Source organism: Pollicipes pollicipes, unplaced genomic scaffold, assembly GCF_011947565.3.
Source record: "Pollicipes pollicipes isolate AB1234 unplaced genomic scaffold, Ppol_2.1 Scaffold_4002;HRSCAF=4701_pilon_pilon_pilon, whole genome shotgun sequence".
Taxonomy (NCBI): Eukaryota; Metazoa; Arthropoda; class Thecostraca; order Pollicipedomorpha; family Pollicipedidae; genus Pollicipes; species Pollicipes pollicipes.
In genome coordinates, this window is record NW_023596420.1 from 30,927,704 (window position 1) to 30,947,568 (window position 19,865).

At 60.7% G+C, this 19,865-nt stretch overlaps 1 protein-coding gene across 1 annotated transcript; it reads left to right on the forward strand.

The window, feature by feature from the left end:
* The first annotated feature begins 4,591 nt into the window (after window positions 1–4,591).
* Window positions 4,592–19,645, forward strand: LOC119094378 (protein sprint). The gene is made up of 13 exons (XM_037217441.1): window positions 4,592–4,681; window positions 7,555–7,713; window positions 10,046–10,230; window positions 13,492–13,583; window positions 14,057–14,088; window positions 14,324–15,010; window positions 15,395–15,992; window positions 16,475–16,608; window positions 16,792–16,929; window positions 17,306–17,719; window positions 18,087–18,245; window positions 18,638–18,842; window positions 19,425–19,645. The coding sequence occupies exons 1-13, from the start codon at window positions 4,592–4,594 to the stop codon at window positions 19,550–19,552; spliced, it is 3,021 nt and encodes a 1,006-aa protein (XP_037073336.1). The 3' UTR covers window positions 19,553–19,645.
* Window positions 19,646–19,865: the final 220 nt, after the last annotated feature.

Genomic DNA, 19,865 nt, shown 5'->3' on the forward strand with positions numbered 1-19,865 from the left:
CCACCGGCACGAACAGAGGCCAAGAGGAGAGCCACGGCCCGCGAGGGAGGCCAAGAGGAGGGTCACCGGCCACGAACAGAGGCCAAGAGGAGGGCCACCGGCCACGCGCAGAGGCCGTGCCAGCGGCCTCGGCCGGTGAAGGCAGCGCCAGACGCGTGACAGATCTGACATGTTGTGGGAAAACGACCGCATTGTGTCGCACGGACCCGTCCTTGGCTACTCGGGAACAACACTTCGAGGCCTCGTCAGTGTCATACCTCACACCCACCTGGACGCCGCGGCGTCTGTTTGTCAGCTCGAGCGCGTCACCAGCGCCGCCAGAGGGGCCCCCGGCGAACCCGTGTCCCGGTGGACTTGCTCCGTGCGCGGGGTGACCCGGCCGGGGCTGGGGAGTGGCACGGAACGGTGCGACCCGTCGGCGCACGAAACGGTGACCTGGCGCGCGGGACGACGCTCCAGACGCGAACGTCACGAGGCTGCATCTCTCCAGACTCGAGCGACGTGCTCCGAACTCGGGCGTTACGGGGCTGCAGCGCTGGTGACGACACGGAACGCCTGGCTCGGCTCGGCGCGCTGTGACGACCGCTATGAGCGACTGCGGCTGTTTGTGCCGTGCTGTTGTGTTTTGATTTATGGTGAGGCGCAGGTTCCTGTTGTCCGCGTTTCACGGACGGAGGCAAGACGCCACAAAGCACGCCAAGCAAACTATAAATGTCAGGTTAGCAAGCAGGCAACCGTGCACGACTTCAAAGCACGTATTGTATTGTGTGTCGAAGCATGACGAAATTGGCCGCGCTGTGGACCATTTGACACGCTTTCCAATTCACCTTTGGCGCGTGTCTGCTCTCTTTCACGTCAAGTGCACATCGTTCCCTCGAAGCGGACCGGAGAGAATTGTGTCACTTGTGCGTGCGGACCAAGACCTCTGACCTTGACTATTTGGGAACAACGTGTCACGCCCGTCCATCCCGGTCGTTAAAAACGACGGGAGTTTGATGCCTGTCGGCCGGTCACAGGGCGTCCGGAAGAATTCGTTTCATCCGGTTGTTGGCCGGCCGTCCCCCGTAATCGGTACACGCTATCGGAGAACACCCGATAGCGGTGCATTTATCGGATGCACTGCTGAAGATCGGCGCCGACTCGGCGTGCCGAACCCGTCCTTGCCACCCCTGTAAGCCGGGCACGGGAGCGGCGGTAACACGCTGCAGTTTCCTCCTGCCGCCTGGCACCAGCCGACCACCAGCCCGACCAGCACCAGCACCAGCCCGACCACGTCCCCGCTGGAGACTCGGCGCGCGGCCAGCGCCGAAAAACTCCGACTCCGGGCGGTTAAACCGGCGAGGGCGCCGAGATAGCGTAATCGGCCGGACGAAACTGGCGACGGCGCATGGCTGACTGAGCCGAAATAACGAGCCCGCCACGAACACGCCCGGCGGCGCCCGGCGGCGCCCGCGGCCGCAGCGGGCCTGTCCGTGCGCTATCTGATCGGCCGGGGAGGCGGCTGGGGAGGCGGCCGGGAGGGCGACCTCGCGGGACGGCCCGAGCGGCCGTGGCCGGACCGTCGGTGGAGAGGCGTCGGGTGGAGCTCGACCGAGGTGCGCGCTGGCCATCTGTGGGCTCCCAGTCAAGTTTGTGAATGACGGCAATCGTTGCAAAGGCGGCGGGGAAGCCGCTCTATCTGTCAGACGTTTGTTGAGCCATTGGCTTGCGGCAAATTCAAAGGTGCTCAGTGGGGTCAATGACATATGGAGGTAGCCCACTGGATAACGTTGTCGGACTTAAGCTTGATGCACGGTGCCCTGGTAATATATCTGACACGTGAATAATCGTTCAAACCCATTCACGTTGCAGGTGCAGCGGGACGTCATTGGACATGATAATCACAATCACAACGCGTTCACATTTGCTCTGCCTAGAGGAGTGCTGAGCGGCGCGTTGGTGCATAGATGTGCCCTCCCCTGCACGCCCGCGCTTTACACGTGCAAATTTATGTCGTTTTCATCGGCTGAAACTGCTACTCGCGCCTCGCCCAGAAACAGTCAGAATGATTGTCGAAAACGGAGGGTTTGACCGATGCTGTGTAGCGTTGCATCACCAATCGCGCCCCCAATGCGTGTTCCCTCGTCCATATTTTCGCGGCTCGGTGAGGGAGCGGGATGGGACGCGTCGCTCCTGCGTCGGGGGAAGAGGGGGGGGGGTGGGGGTGGCTAGCGTTCGTCGAAGAATCAAGTCCTTGGTCCCCAGTCTACGACAAGCCGTGTGTTTCGGTTTTTCCGACTGGGAACGATGCACGACTACACCGCCTCCGATCACAACAGCTCAACGCGTCCCGAAGCATACCACCGAACCGGCGTTGGCCCGCCGGAGCCACTGGCAACGGAGGGAACGCGGGGGGCTACTCCCGAGCTGGGGGCGGACGCTCGCCGGCACGTGGGGCCGACGTCAGCTAGCGCCGCTGCGACCGAGCCGTCGGGACAGATCGCTTCGACCGACTGGCCGCCCGCCCGACCGACGGCCGGCACGCTGCGCTGCAGCTTTGTTGTCGGAAACGTGCCAAAGCAGGCGCGGCCAAGGATGCTTATCGGGAGCCTCGTGTCTATTTGGCTATCGGCCGCCAGCCGTCCGCCCTTGAGCCCTCGTTTGCAGTGAGGCGGCGGCGGCCGCCGCCTGCAGGCCAGAGGCAGAGGAGCACACAGGGAGGGAAGCACCCGGGACCGCACCCTGCCGCTGGTCACTGCGAAGCCACGGAGCGTGTTAAAGGGAGTGCGAATTGGAGTGCAGAAGCTGCGCCGCATCTCATATGCTCGAAACATGTCCGAACGACGCTTCATTTTGATGAGCAGCTCACTGCGGCGCACCAGAATGTCAAGGGGCCAAGAGCACAGGACCCACGAAACAGGGTCTAAACCCGTCACGGGTTCTCAAGAAGACACATCAAAGGCATCATTAGCGTCTACGACTTATACTCTCAAGAGGGTGTCATGATAGCCCCATAGACGTCTTGAGAGCTCAGACATCCCATCAGGACACTTTTCGGGGCCCCTTCAATGTCGCCCCCTCCGCCACGAAAATCCGGACATTGCCGGCGCGTGCCGGCACTCCCAGAGCGGGTGCCCGGCACTGTCGGATTGCAACGGTCGCAGCGCGTGCCGTGTCGGCGGCGGAGGTACATCAGGTCATCTGCCAGCCCCGGGCCGGCGGACACAGGGGTGAGGGAGGAGGAGGAGGGGACAGAAGCGGCGCATCCCAGAGCGGGTGACGCGCCGCACGGACGGGCGACGAGGGGGAGAGGGGGGGGGGGGGGGGGTATGTGAGATTGAGCGTGCAACGACGGTGGGGCGACTGTGTTATCAACGCGCGGAAAGCGGACATGAGAGGAACGCTTTCGTGCGGGACCCGGCCCTTGGACGTTATGTAAGGAATGCAGGAAGCTCGTCGAAAATATTCAAACCGAGGTCATAGACAAAGCGTGCTTTCAGACTTGTACACATTTATCCCCATTTGTGGTAGCTTTGTAGAACGGTTTGTCAGCATTTGTCACCGAATCTTATTTAAGTGCTCGCTTTTGCGATGGGGCGCTAACATCCGCCGCTTTAGGCGGTGCAGTATAAAAACGACAGGGATGTCACTGCTAATGCGTCGTGGATTGGCGCTGTCTTGCAGACACCATTATCGTTAATGAAGGAAAAAACCATCATTAAGGTCTGTTCCAAGAAGGCCTAACGTGATCAAGTACATCATACCTTATGCGGCTGTCCAGAAACGGCAACACGCCTTTTTATGTTCGTTATTGCGGATCTTGGACTTAACGTAAGCCATATGTCACGCTTTACTAGACCCAGGACAGCATGGCGAGCCACACTGAGCTGAAGGTAGTTGCCCTGCCTGCCCATAGCAGCGAGGCTGCCTGCCCATAGCTTTACAAGACCCGGGACAACATGGTGAGCCACACTGAGCTGAAGGCAATTGCGCTGCCTGCCCATGGCTTTACTAGACCCAGGACAGCATGCCTGTCCATGACCCACACTGAGCTGAAGGTAGTTGCTCCGCCTACCCATAGCAGCGAGGATTACTTTGTCTCAACTGTGAGGCGAGACGAGCCGACAAGCGCCACAGTGTAATCAGAGGGCTAGTTTCACCGTTGTACTCTTTAACCCTGCTTCGGTGGCGTCCTTGAGGGGTCTGTGCCCGGTCCTATGAGGACGACCGGTAAATGGTCAGTTACGAGGTTCACTGACCCGTTTTCGACGGCTTCCTCCGTCGTTCTTTCTCTCTCCCCCACCCCTCTTTCTCTTTTTCTCTCTCCCTCTCTCACCTTCGGCCTCTGGGCCTCTGACCTCTCCCCGCCTGCTTCCGTCCTTTGTATGTGTCCCCTCTTGCCCCATATATACCTATACATACATACATATACATATATATATATATATATATATATATATATATATATGTATATACATATATATGTTGGCACTATTTGGTATTTTTTTCTTGCCCTTCTCCATTCTTGTTTTCCCTGTATTTGGCTCGCACATCTCCGTCACCCTCGCCCGCGACCCGACCACGGATTGACACCAGACTCTCCGGTTCCAGGATGAACTCGGACAGCGACCCTTTGTCCACCTCACCAGACGTGATGTCGGATCAGAAGAGGCTGCTGCAGCTCAGCATCAACAGGAACCAGGTCAGCAGCCCACCCCGTCGGCATTCCGTCGGCCGGCCTCCATGTGGCGGCCCTCTCTCGCGGTCCATAGACGCCATTCCCTCGCACCGCCCAAGCGCTCCTGTATCGCGTTGTCACGTGCCGTCGCCGCTCAACACAAACACGGCGCAGGGCAGCGTCGGGGACGACGGACGCGGCGCACCGGCGGCGGCGGCGGGCCGTCACGGACGACCGCGGCGAGCGGCACGGTCCATCGGCGCGAGCCCCGCCCCGTTACGTGGCGGCCGCGCGGCCCCGGTCGGCACGCGCGGCGGTGCAGGCGGCCTGTCCGCCGCCCTCCACCAGCGATCGGTTACGGCGGATCAGGGCCGTTCACCGGCCGACCTCTCTGACCTCTGCCGAGTGGCCGATTTGAAACCGGGAGGTAGCGCCGAGACTTAAATGGTAACGGAGGTGATGGCTCCGTAATTTAGCGGCCGGTCCGCGGCCAGGTAGCTGTTGTACTGTGGGGGACTAGTAATGAGGTGGTAATGGTCTGGGCCAGGCCGAAAGGTCCGTCATTTGCCACGCGGCCAGCACCACCCATGGGTTTGTTCCGGTTCCCACCGGTCCCCGATGATTGGGCACCAGCTGCCCCCATTGGTTCTGAAATACGCGTAACCTGTTAACGGTCGCCCAATTCAAATTTAGGGTGGAGTTCGCGACAAAAAGCCGTTATAGCTCTCACACCGGGCAAGCCTCGGGACCAATGCAGCGCGTACGCGAAGTGAGCAGTGAGCGGGGCTGCCGTTCGCAGCAGCTGCTCGTGGATTCCCAGTCACCTTACGCGTCAAAGAAATGCCCCTGGGTGTCAGTGCGTCGGTAGTGGCACACTAATGCAGTGCCAGAGTGGAGACCTCGCAGTGCTTGGCATTGGGCGGGCATGTTAAGAACCTGTGAAAAAATGGCTATCTGCGAAGGGTGCAGATCGGATGACTTGTGGAAAGTTCCGGCTTGGTACCTTATCGTATTGCAGCGCCTTTTAATCTGAAGTAACGGCCATGCCACCTTCAGCATGAGAGTTGCACGACGCCTCCGCCTTTGCCATCATCCTGTGCTGCATCCCAACTACGAATGTCTTGTTTGAATCGCATAAAGACACATTATTACGCTGTTTTGCGTGCATGTATGTGAGGTAGGTTTATTCCAGCTATACATCGTGCATGCATGCGCTTTCCGCATGCACCCTTCTGCGTACATAACTAAGCATTCGGGTGCAGCCTGCGAGCCCAGAGCTAATACGACGTTGATTCGGTTAGTTGTCAGCTTTAGAAGGAACCGTGCCGCTCATGTCGGGGATTGATATAATCGGCGGCAGCTGATTGCTACTTGTTTGCCTGGCGTGATAATGATTATTGCTGGAGCTTAGCGAGGCGTTGAGCATCACAGGCTTTTAAGCATTGACGTGTCCTACGCAGATGTTCCCGCGAGGGGCGGAGAGACTCGTCTGCCTGCAAATGCATATGCTGGTGTTTCAGACTGAGAGAAGGTTAACATTTTTATGCAAACCACTTCTCACAGTTGTAGGTCACCGCGTCTGCTCTCTTATCAGGTAACACATTGGCGATGACTCTGCTTTGCACTTGCAGTGCCTCAATTTTATGTTCGACGTGCGTTCTCGTTCGCCGTTTTAACGGACTGGCTGTAAATATTCCACGCCAAGCGGTTGACCACATACCGCCCCGCGCAACTATGTGTTTGGCCAGTGACCTATTGTGGGAGGTGCGACAAAAAGTGGCGCACCTGCTACCTCCGCCGTCCCGCGCGGCCCCTGTGGGTCGCCCTGGCCGTGTCGAGCCCAGCTTTCCCTGCTGACCGCGTGTACCACGTGACCCGGTCCGACCTCGTTAACTGTCACGTGGCTGTCGGGCTGAGGCTGACGAGGGTCTTCCGTGCTGCGCCGCGTCACATCCCCGGTTTTTACGTGTCGCGCTCCCGAGCCTCGTTCTTGTCGAAGGAACAGGTCGGCCGAGGTAGTGGAGTGTTAGTGACCTTCTGCCGAGACAGCCGTGTCACGCTCCGTCCAGGCGTGGCGGCACAGGAGACGAGGCGGCATCGGGGTCAGGCTCTGACCTCCGCCCTGACCTGGTGCGGCGTCTTCGAAGAATATGTCAAACGCTTTCCATAGGCTACCATTCAACCGAGCATCGAATGTGGACGCTTCGGGTTGGTGGCCCTTGTTGGCTTTCTCATTCTCAGGATATCGTCAAACAATGCCGCGTTCCCCGGGCTGTTCCCATGAAGCGTCCGCTGAATATGCATTCATGGAATACCTCTCATGAGATATGAACCTTTGTTGCTTCGTGGATGTGACATCTGAGCATGCATTAAGCCCTGCCAACAGTGGCGAAGCCCGGTCGACGGGATCCGCATGTGGATGCGGAACTCGTTGGGGGTGACCCTTATCATGGTGTACAGACCGTCGTCTTAAGCCTGACCCTTGGTGACCTTGTCACACTGAATGACATGGCCGTATCATCGCGCAGTGATCCGGAGTCTAACCCTTTCTGCCCATTCCGGGAGACAGCGCCGTTTCACGCACTGAGCTGTTGTTTGACCTTTCCTGGCCTCGGTACTGATCTCGCGTCTAAGATGTTCCGCCCCCGTTCGAGGAGGACAGCGTGGCCTCTTACGATGACCTTTCGTTTGACTCGTATTGACCCCCGTTCCAGGAGAACAGCGGCATCTCATGCGGAGACTCACCGTTTGACCTCTTATGGTCCTGGCTCTGAACCCTCTGACCCCGCTCCAGGAGAGCAGCGGCGTCTCGTGCAGCGACCCAGCGTCTGAACTCTTGTGACCCTGGTCCTGATCTCTCGTGACCTGGCGTCTGACCTCGTCTGACCCCGTTCCAGGAGGACAGCGCCGTGTCCTCGGGTAGCGAGCCGGAGTACGGCGGTCCGCCGGCCCAGATGAGCGTCACTGAGCGTCTGATCCGCTCCCACCCGGTCTGGTTCCTGCCGGGGCTGCACCGCGCCGGCGCCGAACACCTGCTGCAGGACAAACCGCCCGGGGTGAGATCACCTGCGGCACCGGGCTCCGGCTGTAGGCTTCCGGCGATGAGATTGGGGGGACACTAGGCCTTCTCATCTTCTCCGGTGTGATGAGATGAGAGGATGGAGCTTACGGGACCGTTAGACTCCCCCCCCCCCCCGATTCTCACTCTCGTGGGGTGAGATGAGCCGGGTGCCTGTCATGTGGGCTTGCGCGGGAGCTATCATGGCGTGTACTCTCTAAGAGCGAGATTACAGAGCAAGATTGCCGGAACATCACTCATACATTCGTTTCTTCAGCGGGTTAAGCTTCCCATGCACTGTTGGCCTTTCAGCCACCGGGCGTGCGGCCTACTGAGAGAAATGCCGACCAAATTGGCCCCGGGCTGTTCGGATTTGGCCACCCTGAATGACATGAAATGAGCCGGCGTACCACCTCATGGCAGCGCTTTTCCCCCAAGAAAAGCTGACGTAATCTTTCGTCGCCCGCATCCTTTCCTCTTGTCGTCATAGAGCATGCTGTAGTGGATGCTACAACGTGCCTCTTTCCCCTCGCTGCGAAAGGATGCGGATGACATACCCCGTGTTTTGCTTCTGGGGTGGGGAAGGGAGGGGAAATGTCTCCACACACCATCTTGGCATCGCCTGATGAGAAACAGTCGGCATATCCGACGCTCCACCGCGTGCCGACGCATTTGGCACATCCTCCGCTCTATTCTGCGAGCGTTGCTCGCCCACCTGACGTGTTTCTCCTCTGCGCCTGACCGACATTGGCGCTGTAGCCCGCTCCGTCACAGCCGGGCCAGAGGGGCCGTGTGCGCGTTTAACCCGTGCCAGCTGGCAGCGGTGACAGGTGTACTGAGATGGGATCCTAAGCCGGGCCGCGCACCGTCTGGCGCGGAGGTGGCGCCGCCTGGTGTCCCTGCTCCCTGGCATCGACCGCTGTCCTGGTCTGGTGTATTCCCGCTGTCCCTTGTCACTCCTGTTGTGGGGGCAGAGGTGACGCGCGAGTCTTGGTTTGGTTTGCCCCCGGCTGTGCGGAGCTGGGTGTATCGATGGTGTCGATGCAAGCAGCTCTACGTCTTTGGTCGTCACAAGACCTCGCTTGACCTTTCGCCACGGTTGTAATAAAACATAGCGATCATTTTGCTTCGACTACAATAGCCTAATCACCGTAATTTCCACTAGCTCGGTGAGGCGATGATGATGATGAAAGGGCCCCGGAAATGTTAAGTGACGCAGACTGAACCACTAACCAAAGCCCTTTGTCGTGTGGCTGCACCCGCACTTCAGGCCTTCACAAGGCGCTGTCCAGCGCCTTTGTTCGCGGCCGAGCTTCTGAGTGGAGTCGTGTCCTGCAAAAGTTGAACAGTACCCTGCTATTCTCGCCCTGTCATTGGTCCATACCGATCTCATTAATTCTGCTGTCAGGGCGAATGGGGCGCTGCGAACGCTGCATTCTGTACGTCAGCGGGGATCTGGTTCTGAATCCGCCAGCGGGGATTCATCTCGTCTATCTCCCGGTCCGGAGAGCTTTCAGCCCTGCTGACGTGCAGGCGGCGTGTCTTTGTCGTCAGATCTTTGCTGCGTGCGTTGGACGTCTTCTGTTGCTGCGTGTTGTGCGCGCGTGTTGTTTGAATGTTTGGTTGTTTGACTGTTTTACTGTTTCTTGTTCACGTCGCGCACCTGCTCATTGTTTTTGTGTCACTGTATCCAAGCTGGGAGGGGGCGAAGGGGGGGGGGATCTTGCATCTCCACCGGCCGTCTCTGTATTGCCTCGTGAGATAACGGCCCACAGCGTTGCAAACCTCGCACTTCCGCTGATTTTTCGCATCGTCAGGACCGTTTGTCTCCAGTCTCCGAGGCACCCGTAAACGTGGTGGAACATCACTACTGCTCCCTAAATCGCTCGCCCGTTTCCGATCCCAGACCATCCCCGGCCTTTGCTCGCGCTAGTTAATATTTCCGCTCCGTATTCCCGATGGACAGTTCGTATGGACCATCTTTATTTCGGCCGGGCACTTTGCCTCAGGTCCGTGTTTCTGCCGTTCACTTCGTCTCCAATTGGCAGTCCGCCGGACCCAGCTACCACATTTTTTGCCTCCACGCTATGCTACCGCCATCACCCCTTGTCTGACACCCTGCTAGCTCCAACGGTCCCGGAAGTAAAGTCCGGGGGCTTCACCACGAGGCGGTAGTACGGCGAGCGTCGAGATCTTCCACGCGTTTCTTTCCGTGCAACGTCCGTTTGCGCAATGCTCAGTTCGGCAGAGTTGAAGCGGCTTGTCTCCCCGCCGCCCCTCCTTGGCGTGAGGGGCTGCCCTTGAGTGACCTCGTCGTCGATCGTCCCCAGACGTTCATCGTGCGCCAGTCCAGCCGGGCGCCAACCATGGCGCTGACTGTGCGCCTGCCGCCCGGCAAGGGGCCGCACGTGGAGCACTTCCTGGTTCGCGTGCAGGGCGGCAAGCTCGGGCTCGAGCTGTCCGACCACCGGTTCGACAACATCTCCAGCCTGATCGCCCACTACTCGTGCCACAGGTGAGGCGGCCGGCGGGAGATCCGCGCGATGGGACAGGGGCGGACCCAGCAATGGGCCGGACTCGGGGGCGTGGTGGGGCGGGGAGATGGACTCGCTTCGATAAGGCGCTGATGGTGGAGATTGCGCGCGTGGGCGAACGGACAATGGGGCGGATAGAGACGCGGACGGTTTTTGCGCGTGTGGCTGGCGGTGGAATGAAGGTTTTTTTACGTGGCCCACCCGCCGACACTGCTTTAGAAACTGATTAATAATTAACAGGCGTGGACCGCAGCTTGATACGCTCATCTACAAGATGTCTGTTCACCCTCGTATTAGCTGTGCTAATAGCCGGCCCTCGATAACCCATCGATCACCTCCCTAATTAGTGAGACGCGGCTATTACCCTCCCACGTGTAAAGACGGCGAAAATTTGACGGCCTTTATCCTCGGAGCGATCGCGCTACGTTCGCAAATGAGGCCCATTTTTATCAGCTGATCGAGGGTGAAGACCTCCGGGCAAGGCCGCGATGTAGATGCGTGAATATTCCTGCGATTAGAACACGCATTGAATGTCGAAGAGCTTTGAACCGGGTGGTCTGACAGAACGTCTGAGGCTCGCTTTCGGACACGACCCAGGGTGTAGTTCCTTTCGACACGACCCAGAGTGTAGTTCCTATTCAGTTGGGAGGCTCCGCCCCCCCCCCCTTACCAGCTGGATTTGCCAGCTTCCCGGCCCCTAACTTCGGTTGCCCCCTAATTTTGAGAACGAAGTGGGGCAATTCACAGAGAAGCCCCTTTGTTGGCATAAGCCCCTTTGTTGGCATAAGCCCCTTTGCCCCTTTGTTGGCATAAGCCCCTTGGCCCCTCTGTTGGCATAAGCCCCTTTGTTGGCCGGAGAAGGTTTCGTAATTCTGCACTGCTGAGCTCGCTACCCCAACACCTTTTGTGGAACTGCGCCCTGACGCGTCCTTTGGGCCGTGCTTAAGGTGCTCTTTGCTTGCGGACGGCCGTCCAGCCGGACGCAGGGTGCCGAGATAACCCGATCCACGACACCCGTCGCGGCATAAGTTTGCGCTTTGCGGGCCCAGGGCGACACTCCGTCGCCTGAGGGTGACCGTTGACCTGACCTGGGCACTCCCTGACGCCCCACCCCGCTGACGCGCTGACGCTGCTTCTAACCGGAGCCCTGTATAAAATCGCGGACCGAAATAATGCTGCCCAGTTTCGGATTCAAATCCTCTTAAATGTGGGACGCGTCACGTCGGTTGGGGCTGTTGGATGCTCGAGGGTGCCCGGCGGCTGGGACGGCGACCAGATGGTCGAGTCGTGGGCAGACTTGACTGACAGATGAGGAACGGTGTCGCATATGGGCAGTTTGGTTGGCTCGCATTGAGCCATACAGTGATGTGAAGGAGGAAACTGCACGTCACTGATTAATAAAATGCACGGAGTAAACAACACGAAAATGTGCAAAATTTATACAAAGGTATACTACAGTTGTGTCATGTTCGCTAGCGGGTGACTCGGTACCAGCTGGCATACGTGTATAACATGCTGGTCAATGTTTCTATAACATATCGCTATGTGTTTTATAACATATTGGTATATATGACCGTGATGAATGCTTATTCAATCATGTATTGGGGTTTACTGAAGTCTCACAACACCCATGCTGTAAAGGGCAGCCCATCAGATATGCAGGGCACTGTGCGTAAGTTCAGTGTTTACTGTAATATGGTTAAGCAGTTAACACAACGGTGCTCACGTTTACAATGACTGCAAGGCTACTTTGGGACTCCATGTTGTTTTAGGGCCCACGCAATATCTTCGCCCAGCAAACGCTAGTCGACCCTCCGCAAAACGTTAACATCGGCCGGTTATGGTTGTTAGTTATGGGGCACTTTTCCTCTTCCGCACCGTCCGCGGACAATAACACCAAACTGACGGTGGATTAACGTTCCCGACGGGGAGGGGGATGGGGCTGCTGCGAGGGGGACCAGTCGTGTTTGCGTTTCCGCCCGCCCGTCCAGGGCTTCCCGCCGTCGACGTCGCGTTCGCGGTCGCGCGGCGTCGATGCCGGCGACCGGTCGGTCCGGCGGCGGCGACGCGGCCGCTAAAATTAGCGTCGCTCCCGACGAGCGACGGGTGTCGCCGCCGCGCCGGCGGCGGGGGCGGGCCGTCGGGCGGGCCCAGTCGATACCGGGGCGGCCCCGCGCCGGGCCGGCCGCCCTCTCGCGCCCAGCAACGGCCGACGACCGACGGCCGACTGCCGACCGCCGGGGAGGGTCACTGGCCGCCGGGCCGCAGCGAGCGGCCGGCTGCGGCCCGACCGGACGGGCCGGCCGGAAGGGTGCGACCGCGCGGCTGCGGGTGCGTGTGTGGGTGCGTGAGGGGTGCGTCCGCAGGCTGTGGGTGCGTGTGTGGTGCCGGTTGGTGGCGAGGTGTGTGGCCCCCTGACTGCAGGGTGAGGTGCGGGGTGCGTAAACAGCGGTGTTGTTTACGCACCTTACAGTGTTTGTGACGATTCGTCGCGCCAAAGTGAGTGGTCTGCCTGTCCTCCACCATGTGCGGCTGGTGCTGGTTATTGGCTCATGCACAGTGTGTGTGGTTTTGTACTGTTTGATGGACATCGGGACCTTCGCGATCGAAACGAAGCCCTAGAGAGCGGATTGACGAAACCGAAACCTATCCTTTGGACTCTCAATTGTGGGTCTCAACCCCTGCTACAACCAATAATTGCTCTCTCTGCCCGATTTCCCGCAAATGGGCGCAAACATCCGGTCACGGGTCGTCCATATGTTTCCTCGTGCACATTGGCGTGCGCTGTCTACATGAATGTGGCTGTTGTGTGATGTTTTTGCGCCCTGTCTGCGTGCCTTGTCTGCTGACGCATGCCTCCGGGGTAGACCGTTGGTCACCTGCGTGTTGGAGTAAGGTTCCCTGCGCCATCCCACCCTCCGCGGTCTCCCCGCACGTGCTCGTGTGACGTCACCCGCCGTGCCGGACGGTGAGTAACGACGGATTACAACAGCGGCGCGGCGGCCGGGAAGCCAGCCGGTACACACGCACACACGCGTGTGTCCGATCCGTGCAGAGGCGGCGATACGGCGCCGCGCCGTTCCGGACACCGCACTCAGTGGGCGCGGTCCAGTCGCCCACGCGCTGCTGCGCGGGCCGCTGACCCCGACCTTGCCTGACCCCGCGGACCTGTTTGATCCGCGCTGACCTGTGTGACCCCCGTTGACCTTCAGCATCCCAGCTGACGGAAGGCCGCGTTGCAGGGACGAGCTGCCGGTGCTGCTGCAGCTGCCGCCCAGTCTGCAGCGTGTCGACTCGCGTCACCAGCTCTCCTCGCTGGCACTCCTCGGACAAGGTGAGGCCAGAGCACGCGGATACCGGCACCCCGGGGTGACATACATGTGCGGAGCATTTACGTGCCGCAGGTGGCCATCTTTGACCAGTGTATGGCTGGACGAGGAAGGTCTGAAGGTTCTGCCTATGCCTAGCATGCGCCCTCCTCGGGTAGTTACGTGCGCGCTAAAGACCTGCAACACTCCCGTTACACCACGAGCGTTCATCACAGTCTGTCTCCCCCGCCGGCATGTCCGTCCGCACGCCGCCCACTTCATTCGCTCTCACGCGCCTTTGTGTGACTCCAGGGGCGGACGGTGCGCGAGTGGTCCCCCGCGCACGTGCTGCGCCGTTCCGCGCGGCAGCGCGCATTCCCCCGCGCGCCTTTGTGCCGGCCTGTGGCGCCGGCGGTGCGTGCGCTCTCGCACAGGGCGAACGGGGCGCGGCCGATCGGCCGTGCGCGACCGTCTGACGCTGCTCCTCCGCCTCCGGCAGAGTTCTGGACGTGTCGGCTGGCCGGCCGCGCCGCCAGCGACAGCACGGGCGGCGGCGGCAGCGCCGAGTCGTCGCCGGCCAGCAGCCTGAACAAGCCGGCCGGCGGCAGCGAGTCGAGCCGAGGCAGCGGCTGAGCCGGCGCCGGCCGCCGCGCCGCTGCGCTCGTTCGGCCCGCGCCGCAGCAGCGCTCCCGGCGCCGTGGTGCTGAACCTGGTGCCGCTGGCGACGGCCGAGGAGCCGGCAGCGGCGGCGGCGGCGGGCCGACCGCGGCCGCCGAGCACGCTGCCGCTGACGCCGGATGCCGGGCTAACGCGCCTCATCAGCCCGGAGCTCGTCAGCCGCGTGGGGAGCCCGACCGGCACGGTGACATCCGTGGCGAAGGCGCCGCCGCCGCCGCCGCCCCGCTGGTGCAAGCCGTCGCTCTCCTCCCCGGCGGGGATCTGCTGCGACGGAGACGACGACGGCAACTACGGCGACGCCAGCGGCGGTGCGCCCGAGCGCATGGTATCGACGGCCACGTTCCAGGTCAGCTCGCCCGGCGGCGGCACGATTCGCAGCGAGATGAGCGTGTTCATCCGCGGGCCGGCGCCGCTGCGGGCCGCCAGCGGCGACGCCATCGCAGCCGGCGGCCGCGACGGCGGCGCTGGCCCAGAGACGGCCGTCGACACGGCGTCGCCGGCCACCACGCCCGGCTCGTGTGAGGAAGCCGCTCTGCAGGGGCCGCCGCGCGGTGGCCGGCGGCGCGGCCGCAAGAAGCGCTCCGCCCACTACCAGGAGTCGGACCTGCTCGACTCGCCGGCCGCCTACTGCCGCAGCTCGGTGGCCGACAAGATCTCCGACTACGAGGATATATGGGCGTCGCCGGCGCGCGAGGCGCCGCCCGCCGGCAGTCCGTTCGCCACGTCGGCGGCCGTCTCGCGCGCCAGCCGCGACACCGCCGACGCGCTGCTGGAGATGGCCCGCGAGGCGGCCGCGCCGAGCCCGCTGTACGCCGTGCCGGCCGACGCCGTGCGCCACCAGCCGGACCTGGTGGTCGGCGTGTCGCGCCGGGCGCCGCTGGAGCGGCCGGCGCACCGCCACTCGGAGCCCGACATGCGCGGCTGGGAAGCGAGAGGCGCCCGCCGGCCCGCGCTGCCGACGCTGCCGACGATCGACGCCGGCGAGGAGGGCGTCGGCGGCAGCGTGACCGAGCTGGCCGCGCCGCCGCAGCCGCCGCCGCTGCCGCAGCCGCGCCCCGTCCGCGGCGGCGGCCGCTCACAGAGCAGCCGCGGGCTGGGCGAGGCGGCGCGCGCGCGCGCCGCGCCGCCGCCGCGCGCACAGGAGGCGCGCCGCGGCCGCGCGCGCCGGGGGCGCACCGAGCAGTGGCGCCTCGACTCGAGCTGGGAGTTCCTGGGCCGCGGCGACGACGGCTGCGACGCCGACTCGGAGACGGACGAGGAAGCGCCGGCCGAGCGGCCGGTCACGCGGCAGACGACCTCCACCGAGCCGCCGCCGGACCCCACCGCCGAAATCTCGCCCGAGGAGCAGACGCGTATCGTGCACGCCATCATCCGGCAGAGCCTGCCGCTGGCCGTGCCACCGGCCGCCTCTGTGTCGGCCTCCGAGTACGACAACCTGCGCCCGTCGGCGACGGCGCTGGCGACGTCGGCGGCGGACCGCGGCACCGACGCCGACACCGACACGGACGTCTCCAAGTGGCAGTCGATCATGCGTCTGATGAGCGACCAGATGCGACTGCGCAGCGGACAGTTCGACGCCGACGAGCGTCTGTTCACCGACTCGGAGTCGTTCGTGCTGGCTGCGGGCGAGCCGGAGCGGGAGCGGGAGCCGGAGCCGGTGTCGGCGCCGCAGACGGAGCCGGCGGCGGTGGAGATGCCGGACCGGCTGATGCCGCCGCGGCTGCCACTCTCTCGCTCCCAGCAGGAGTCGCTTTATTGTGAGTACCGACTGCGAGACAGTTCGGTTTAGAGTGGGCGGTCGGCCGATGTCGGGTGTCATCATCCTGATTTAAAAGGAAGCTGCAGCTAGATCGCAGCGTCTTTGTGTTGGTATGCGGCTTGTGCAGGAGTCGCATACACTGATGCGTTTTGCTTGGAGGTAAGTGTGTAATGAATTTGATAATGGTTTATTGGTAAGTTGAATAAATAACTAAGCCAAAAATTGGAATGTATCATTTCATTCTCAGTTCACACACACTGCTCTTAAGTAATTTTTCGCAGTTTGATGTCTCAGTTCCTGGTGTGTACCCTATAAATTGCTTTTTTTGAAAGGATTCGCGATGGTTTTTCAACAGGTCTCAATGAACAAGAACAAGTTTTGCTCAGCGAGCTTTGTTCTGCTGACTCGCTAGTCAAACATGTGTCGCTGTAAAGCATTTCGTTTCAATTGACCTCATACGTGTGCTCCCTTCTTTCCCAGCTCCGCCCCGCCTGAACAGCCTCAGACTTCACCGGAAGAGTCAGCAGTCAGGTGCGGCCATCAGGGACTACGTCATGAAGCTGGCCAACGACGACTCCAGCACGTTCGCGCTCTGCATATTTAACTTCCTGCAGGTGAGAGCGACACTGTGTCATCGGTGGGTGTTAGTCAGAACAGCTAAACATAGAATTCAACGATGTATCTTGAGTTTATGTGAAAGTGCACTTCAATTGGTCCCACCAGAGGATGATCGGCCTTGGTGGCAGCGTGCGTTATGTCGTATGCGCACCACCTTCACCGCTCTCGTCCGCTCACAGTGCACGCGGGAGGGTGCTGAGACGGACCCGCACGTGGTGATGCGAAACGTGCGTCAGTTCTGCAACGGCATCAAGAACTATCTGGTGAAACACGGGGAGGCGGAGTTCCACCAGGTGGTGCACCAGGAGAGAGACAAGGTACCGGCAGCCACTGAGTGCGCTTCTGTGTGGTCCGTGTGCATGAGGATGGGGGCAGACCATGTGCTGATGACCTTTTAATGAAGCAAAATGCCGGCCAGGTAGTCTGAATGGTATGACGTGTCTCATGAGGCTCGGCGATATTACATACTATATGCATCGCTACTTCTTTGTTGCTACCTTTGCGGCTGCGATGCTTCCAGACGCAGGCGAAAGTGACGGGATGGCCACGCCATGCCTTTTTGTATAGTGTGTGACAGGCGCACTCCTGGCATACCTGAGCATCACACCACGCATCTGGGTACACCACACCGTTGTGAACGTCATGCTTTTATGGACACTACGGCTTTGTGAACACCGCACCTCGGTCTGGCAGCTGTCTTCCACCGAGTTTCTGAACCTGGACGCGATCCTGGAGGGCGTGCTGGAGGAGCTGCTCGTCACTCCGCTGCACGACCACGTCAGCCGCCTGTGGCGCGAGGCCGCCCAGCGCAGTGGCGCCACCCAGCGGCTGGCAGAGAACTTCGAGTTCGCGCGCAGCCGCCCGGCGGTGGCGCTGGGCCTGAAGCCACAGCAGACACCGCCGACGGCCGCCGTGCTCGCATCGGTGCGCCACTTCCTGGGCCGGATGCAGGACTCTGCTAGTCCTCTGGACAAGCTGGAGAGCCTGCTGGCCACGGTGTCGGTGCTGTTCTCCGCGGCCGGCGGTGAAGACGCCTCCATCCCGGCCGACGACTTCCTGCCGCTGCTGCTGTACGCGCTGGTCCACTGCCACGTCACCAATGTCGAGGTACGCTGCCGGCCGACCGCGGAGACCTCGCGCCCCCCCCCCCCAGCCTGCATGACTAATACAGGGAGGGTATTCGACGCACATGCCGAACTATCAGATCTGTGCGGCTAGAAGAGGTCTGTGGGAGGGCGGCTGTGCGGCTCTTTTGTTTCGACTTTTTCGGCGTGATGGTGGGGTGAAATGGACGCATTCGGCTGTTGCGTGAGCGATTTTTGAATCTTCCTTTGGATATCCGGGTGCAGACCTTTGGTCTTTCAGTGAAATAACAGCAGGCAAAAGTTCTAAGTAGCTGACCACCCCGTTTTGGTCGGCTTTGCTTGCACCCTGCCTCGTCGCCACCACTGACCTCCGCATTGCTGTCCCTCAGTTCGAGGCGGACTACATGTGGGGTCTGCTGCACCCCCTGCTGCTGAACGGCGAGGCCGGCTACTACTTGACCATGCTATCCTCGGCCGTGCACGTGCTGAAGAACCTGCTGCACTACCTGGGTGACAGGTCCCGCGACTCCAACACCCGGCTGTCGCAGGTGAGACGGCGGGTCGGTCAGCCCTGCCGATGTGAGGCGGGTTTGTTTCATGCGGAGTGGACAGTCGTGAGGTTCAAGAAATCTGCTCATTGTGTATTCCGCACGTGGTGCTCGGAGGAAAGTGTTTTCATGGTGTTGTGCGGAGGCGTGTTTGTTAGATACTTGACTTGTCGTTTAGTTTACGAACGGTCGACGCAAAAAGCGGTGCTTTTGAAGCAGTCATGTTGATTGATATCTCACGTGCTACGTGCAACACATGCCATTTAGCTTCAACCTCGAATGTCGACGAGCAGCGAGGGCCTATCTGCCCCCCCCCCCCCCCCGTGCGGTACGAGACAGTGCGTGCTCGTGTAGCCTGTGCACTCACCCGGTGTCGGTGCTGGCGGCGGCAGCGTTCGGGCTCTTGCAGCGGCAGCGAGACGGTGGAAGGCTTCCTGCGGGTGGTGATCCCGGATGAGCAGCAGGGTACCATCCTGAGCCGCACGCTGCCCTGCCGGCCCGGCACCACCGCCCGCGACCTCTGCAGAATGCTTGACCACAAGCTGCGCATCACCAGCCCCCAGGACTACGCCCTCTTCAAGCTGATCGACGGCGAGGGTGAGGGTGCTGGTGCTGAACGCCGCCGGTGTGAGGGGCGGGGGGGGGGGGGGGGTAAAGAAAGGGAGCTTGCTGGCGTTGGCCGCGGTTCACAGGCAGCGGCCGTAGTGTTTTGGTCTTGGTAGGATTGGACGCTATTTGGTACAGGATGTGTAGAATGACCGCCGCCAGTGTGAGGGGGGTGGGGGGAAGGGGTTACGGGAAAGGAGCCAGCTGGCGCTGGCCGCGGTTCACCGGCATCGGCCAGTGTTTTAGTCTTGGTGGTATTGGACGGTGTTTGGTAAAGGGTGTGAAGGAGATGGTTTTTGGTCAGGTGAGCTGTTCCGGAGATCAGTTTAGCATCTGGCAACGGACACGGCTGTTTAAAAACTGGTGTGGTTGGAAACGCGGTTAAGGGCCATTAAATGCTGGATTGCGTATAGCGTTCAATCGCACCAACAAATAACGGCTGTTGAGACGCAGCGTGCGCCCTGCCTAGATGTTCCAGCGTGTGCTGAGATCACTCCGTCATGATGTCAGACATGCTGACGTCATCCCTGTCTTTCAGTCGCCTTGTACTGACGTCACTTGTATGCTCCCCAGAAACGCTGGTAGGCGACCTCGAGTGCCCACAGCAGGTCAAGCAGGACTTGGCCGCCAAAGGCGTGCATTGCATGCTTGCCTACAAGCGGCTAGAGGCCAAGATCGCCTGGCCGACCGGGGAACTGTGAACTGGAGGACTCATCCTGCGCGAAGTAATGTCGCCCGAATTGGGGCGTCGCTATTTTTACAGTGTACCTTAAGTAGCTTGCTCCCAGGTCTGTGAAGTGTTAGTGACGTCCGACTTGAGTGGCGGAAGCTTCCGTGCATCTGCAGTGAGAGGTCGCGAGCACCGCGATGGTGCGGCCCGCGCGCTGGGAATGCCAACGCTGCCATCTGTGGAGAGAACAGACAACTATAATGTGAAGACCGGATCTTGTAGGCTGTAGCTAGGAGTACGCAACGTGCAATGCTTGACACGAGAGTCTGAAGCAGAGTGGATGA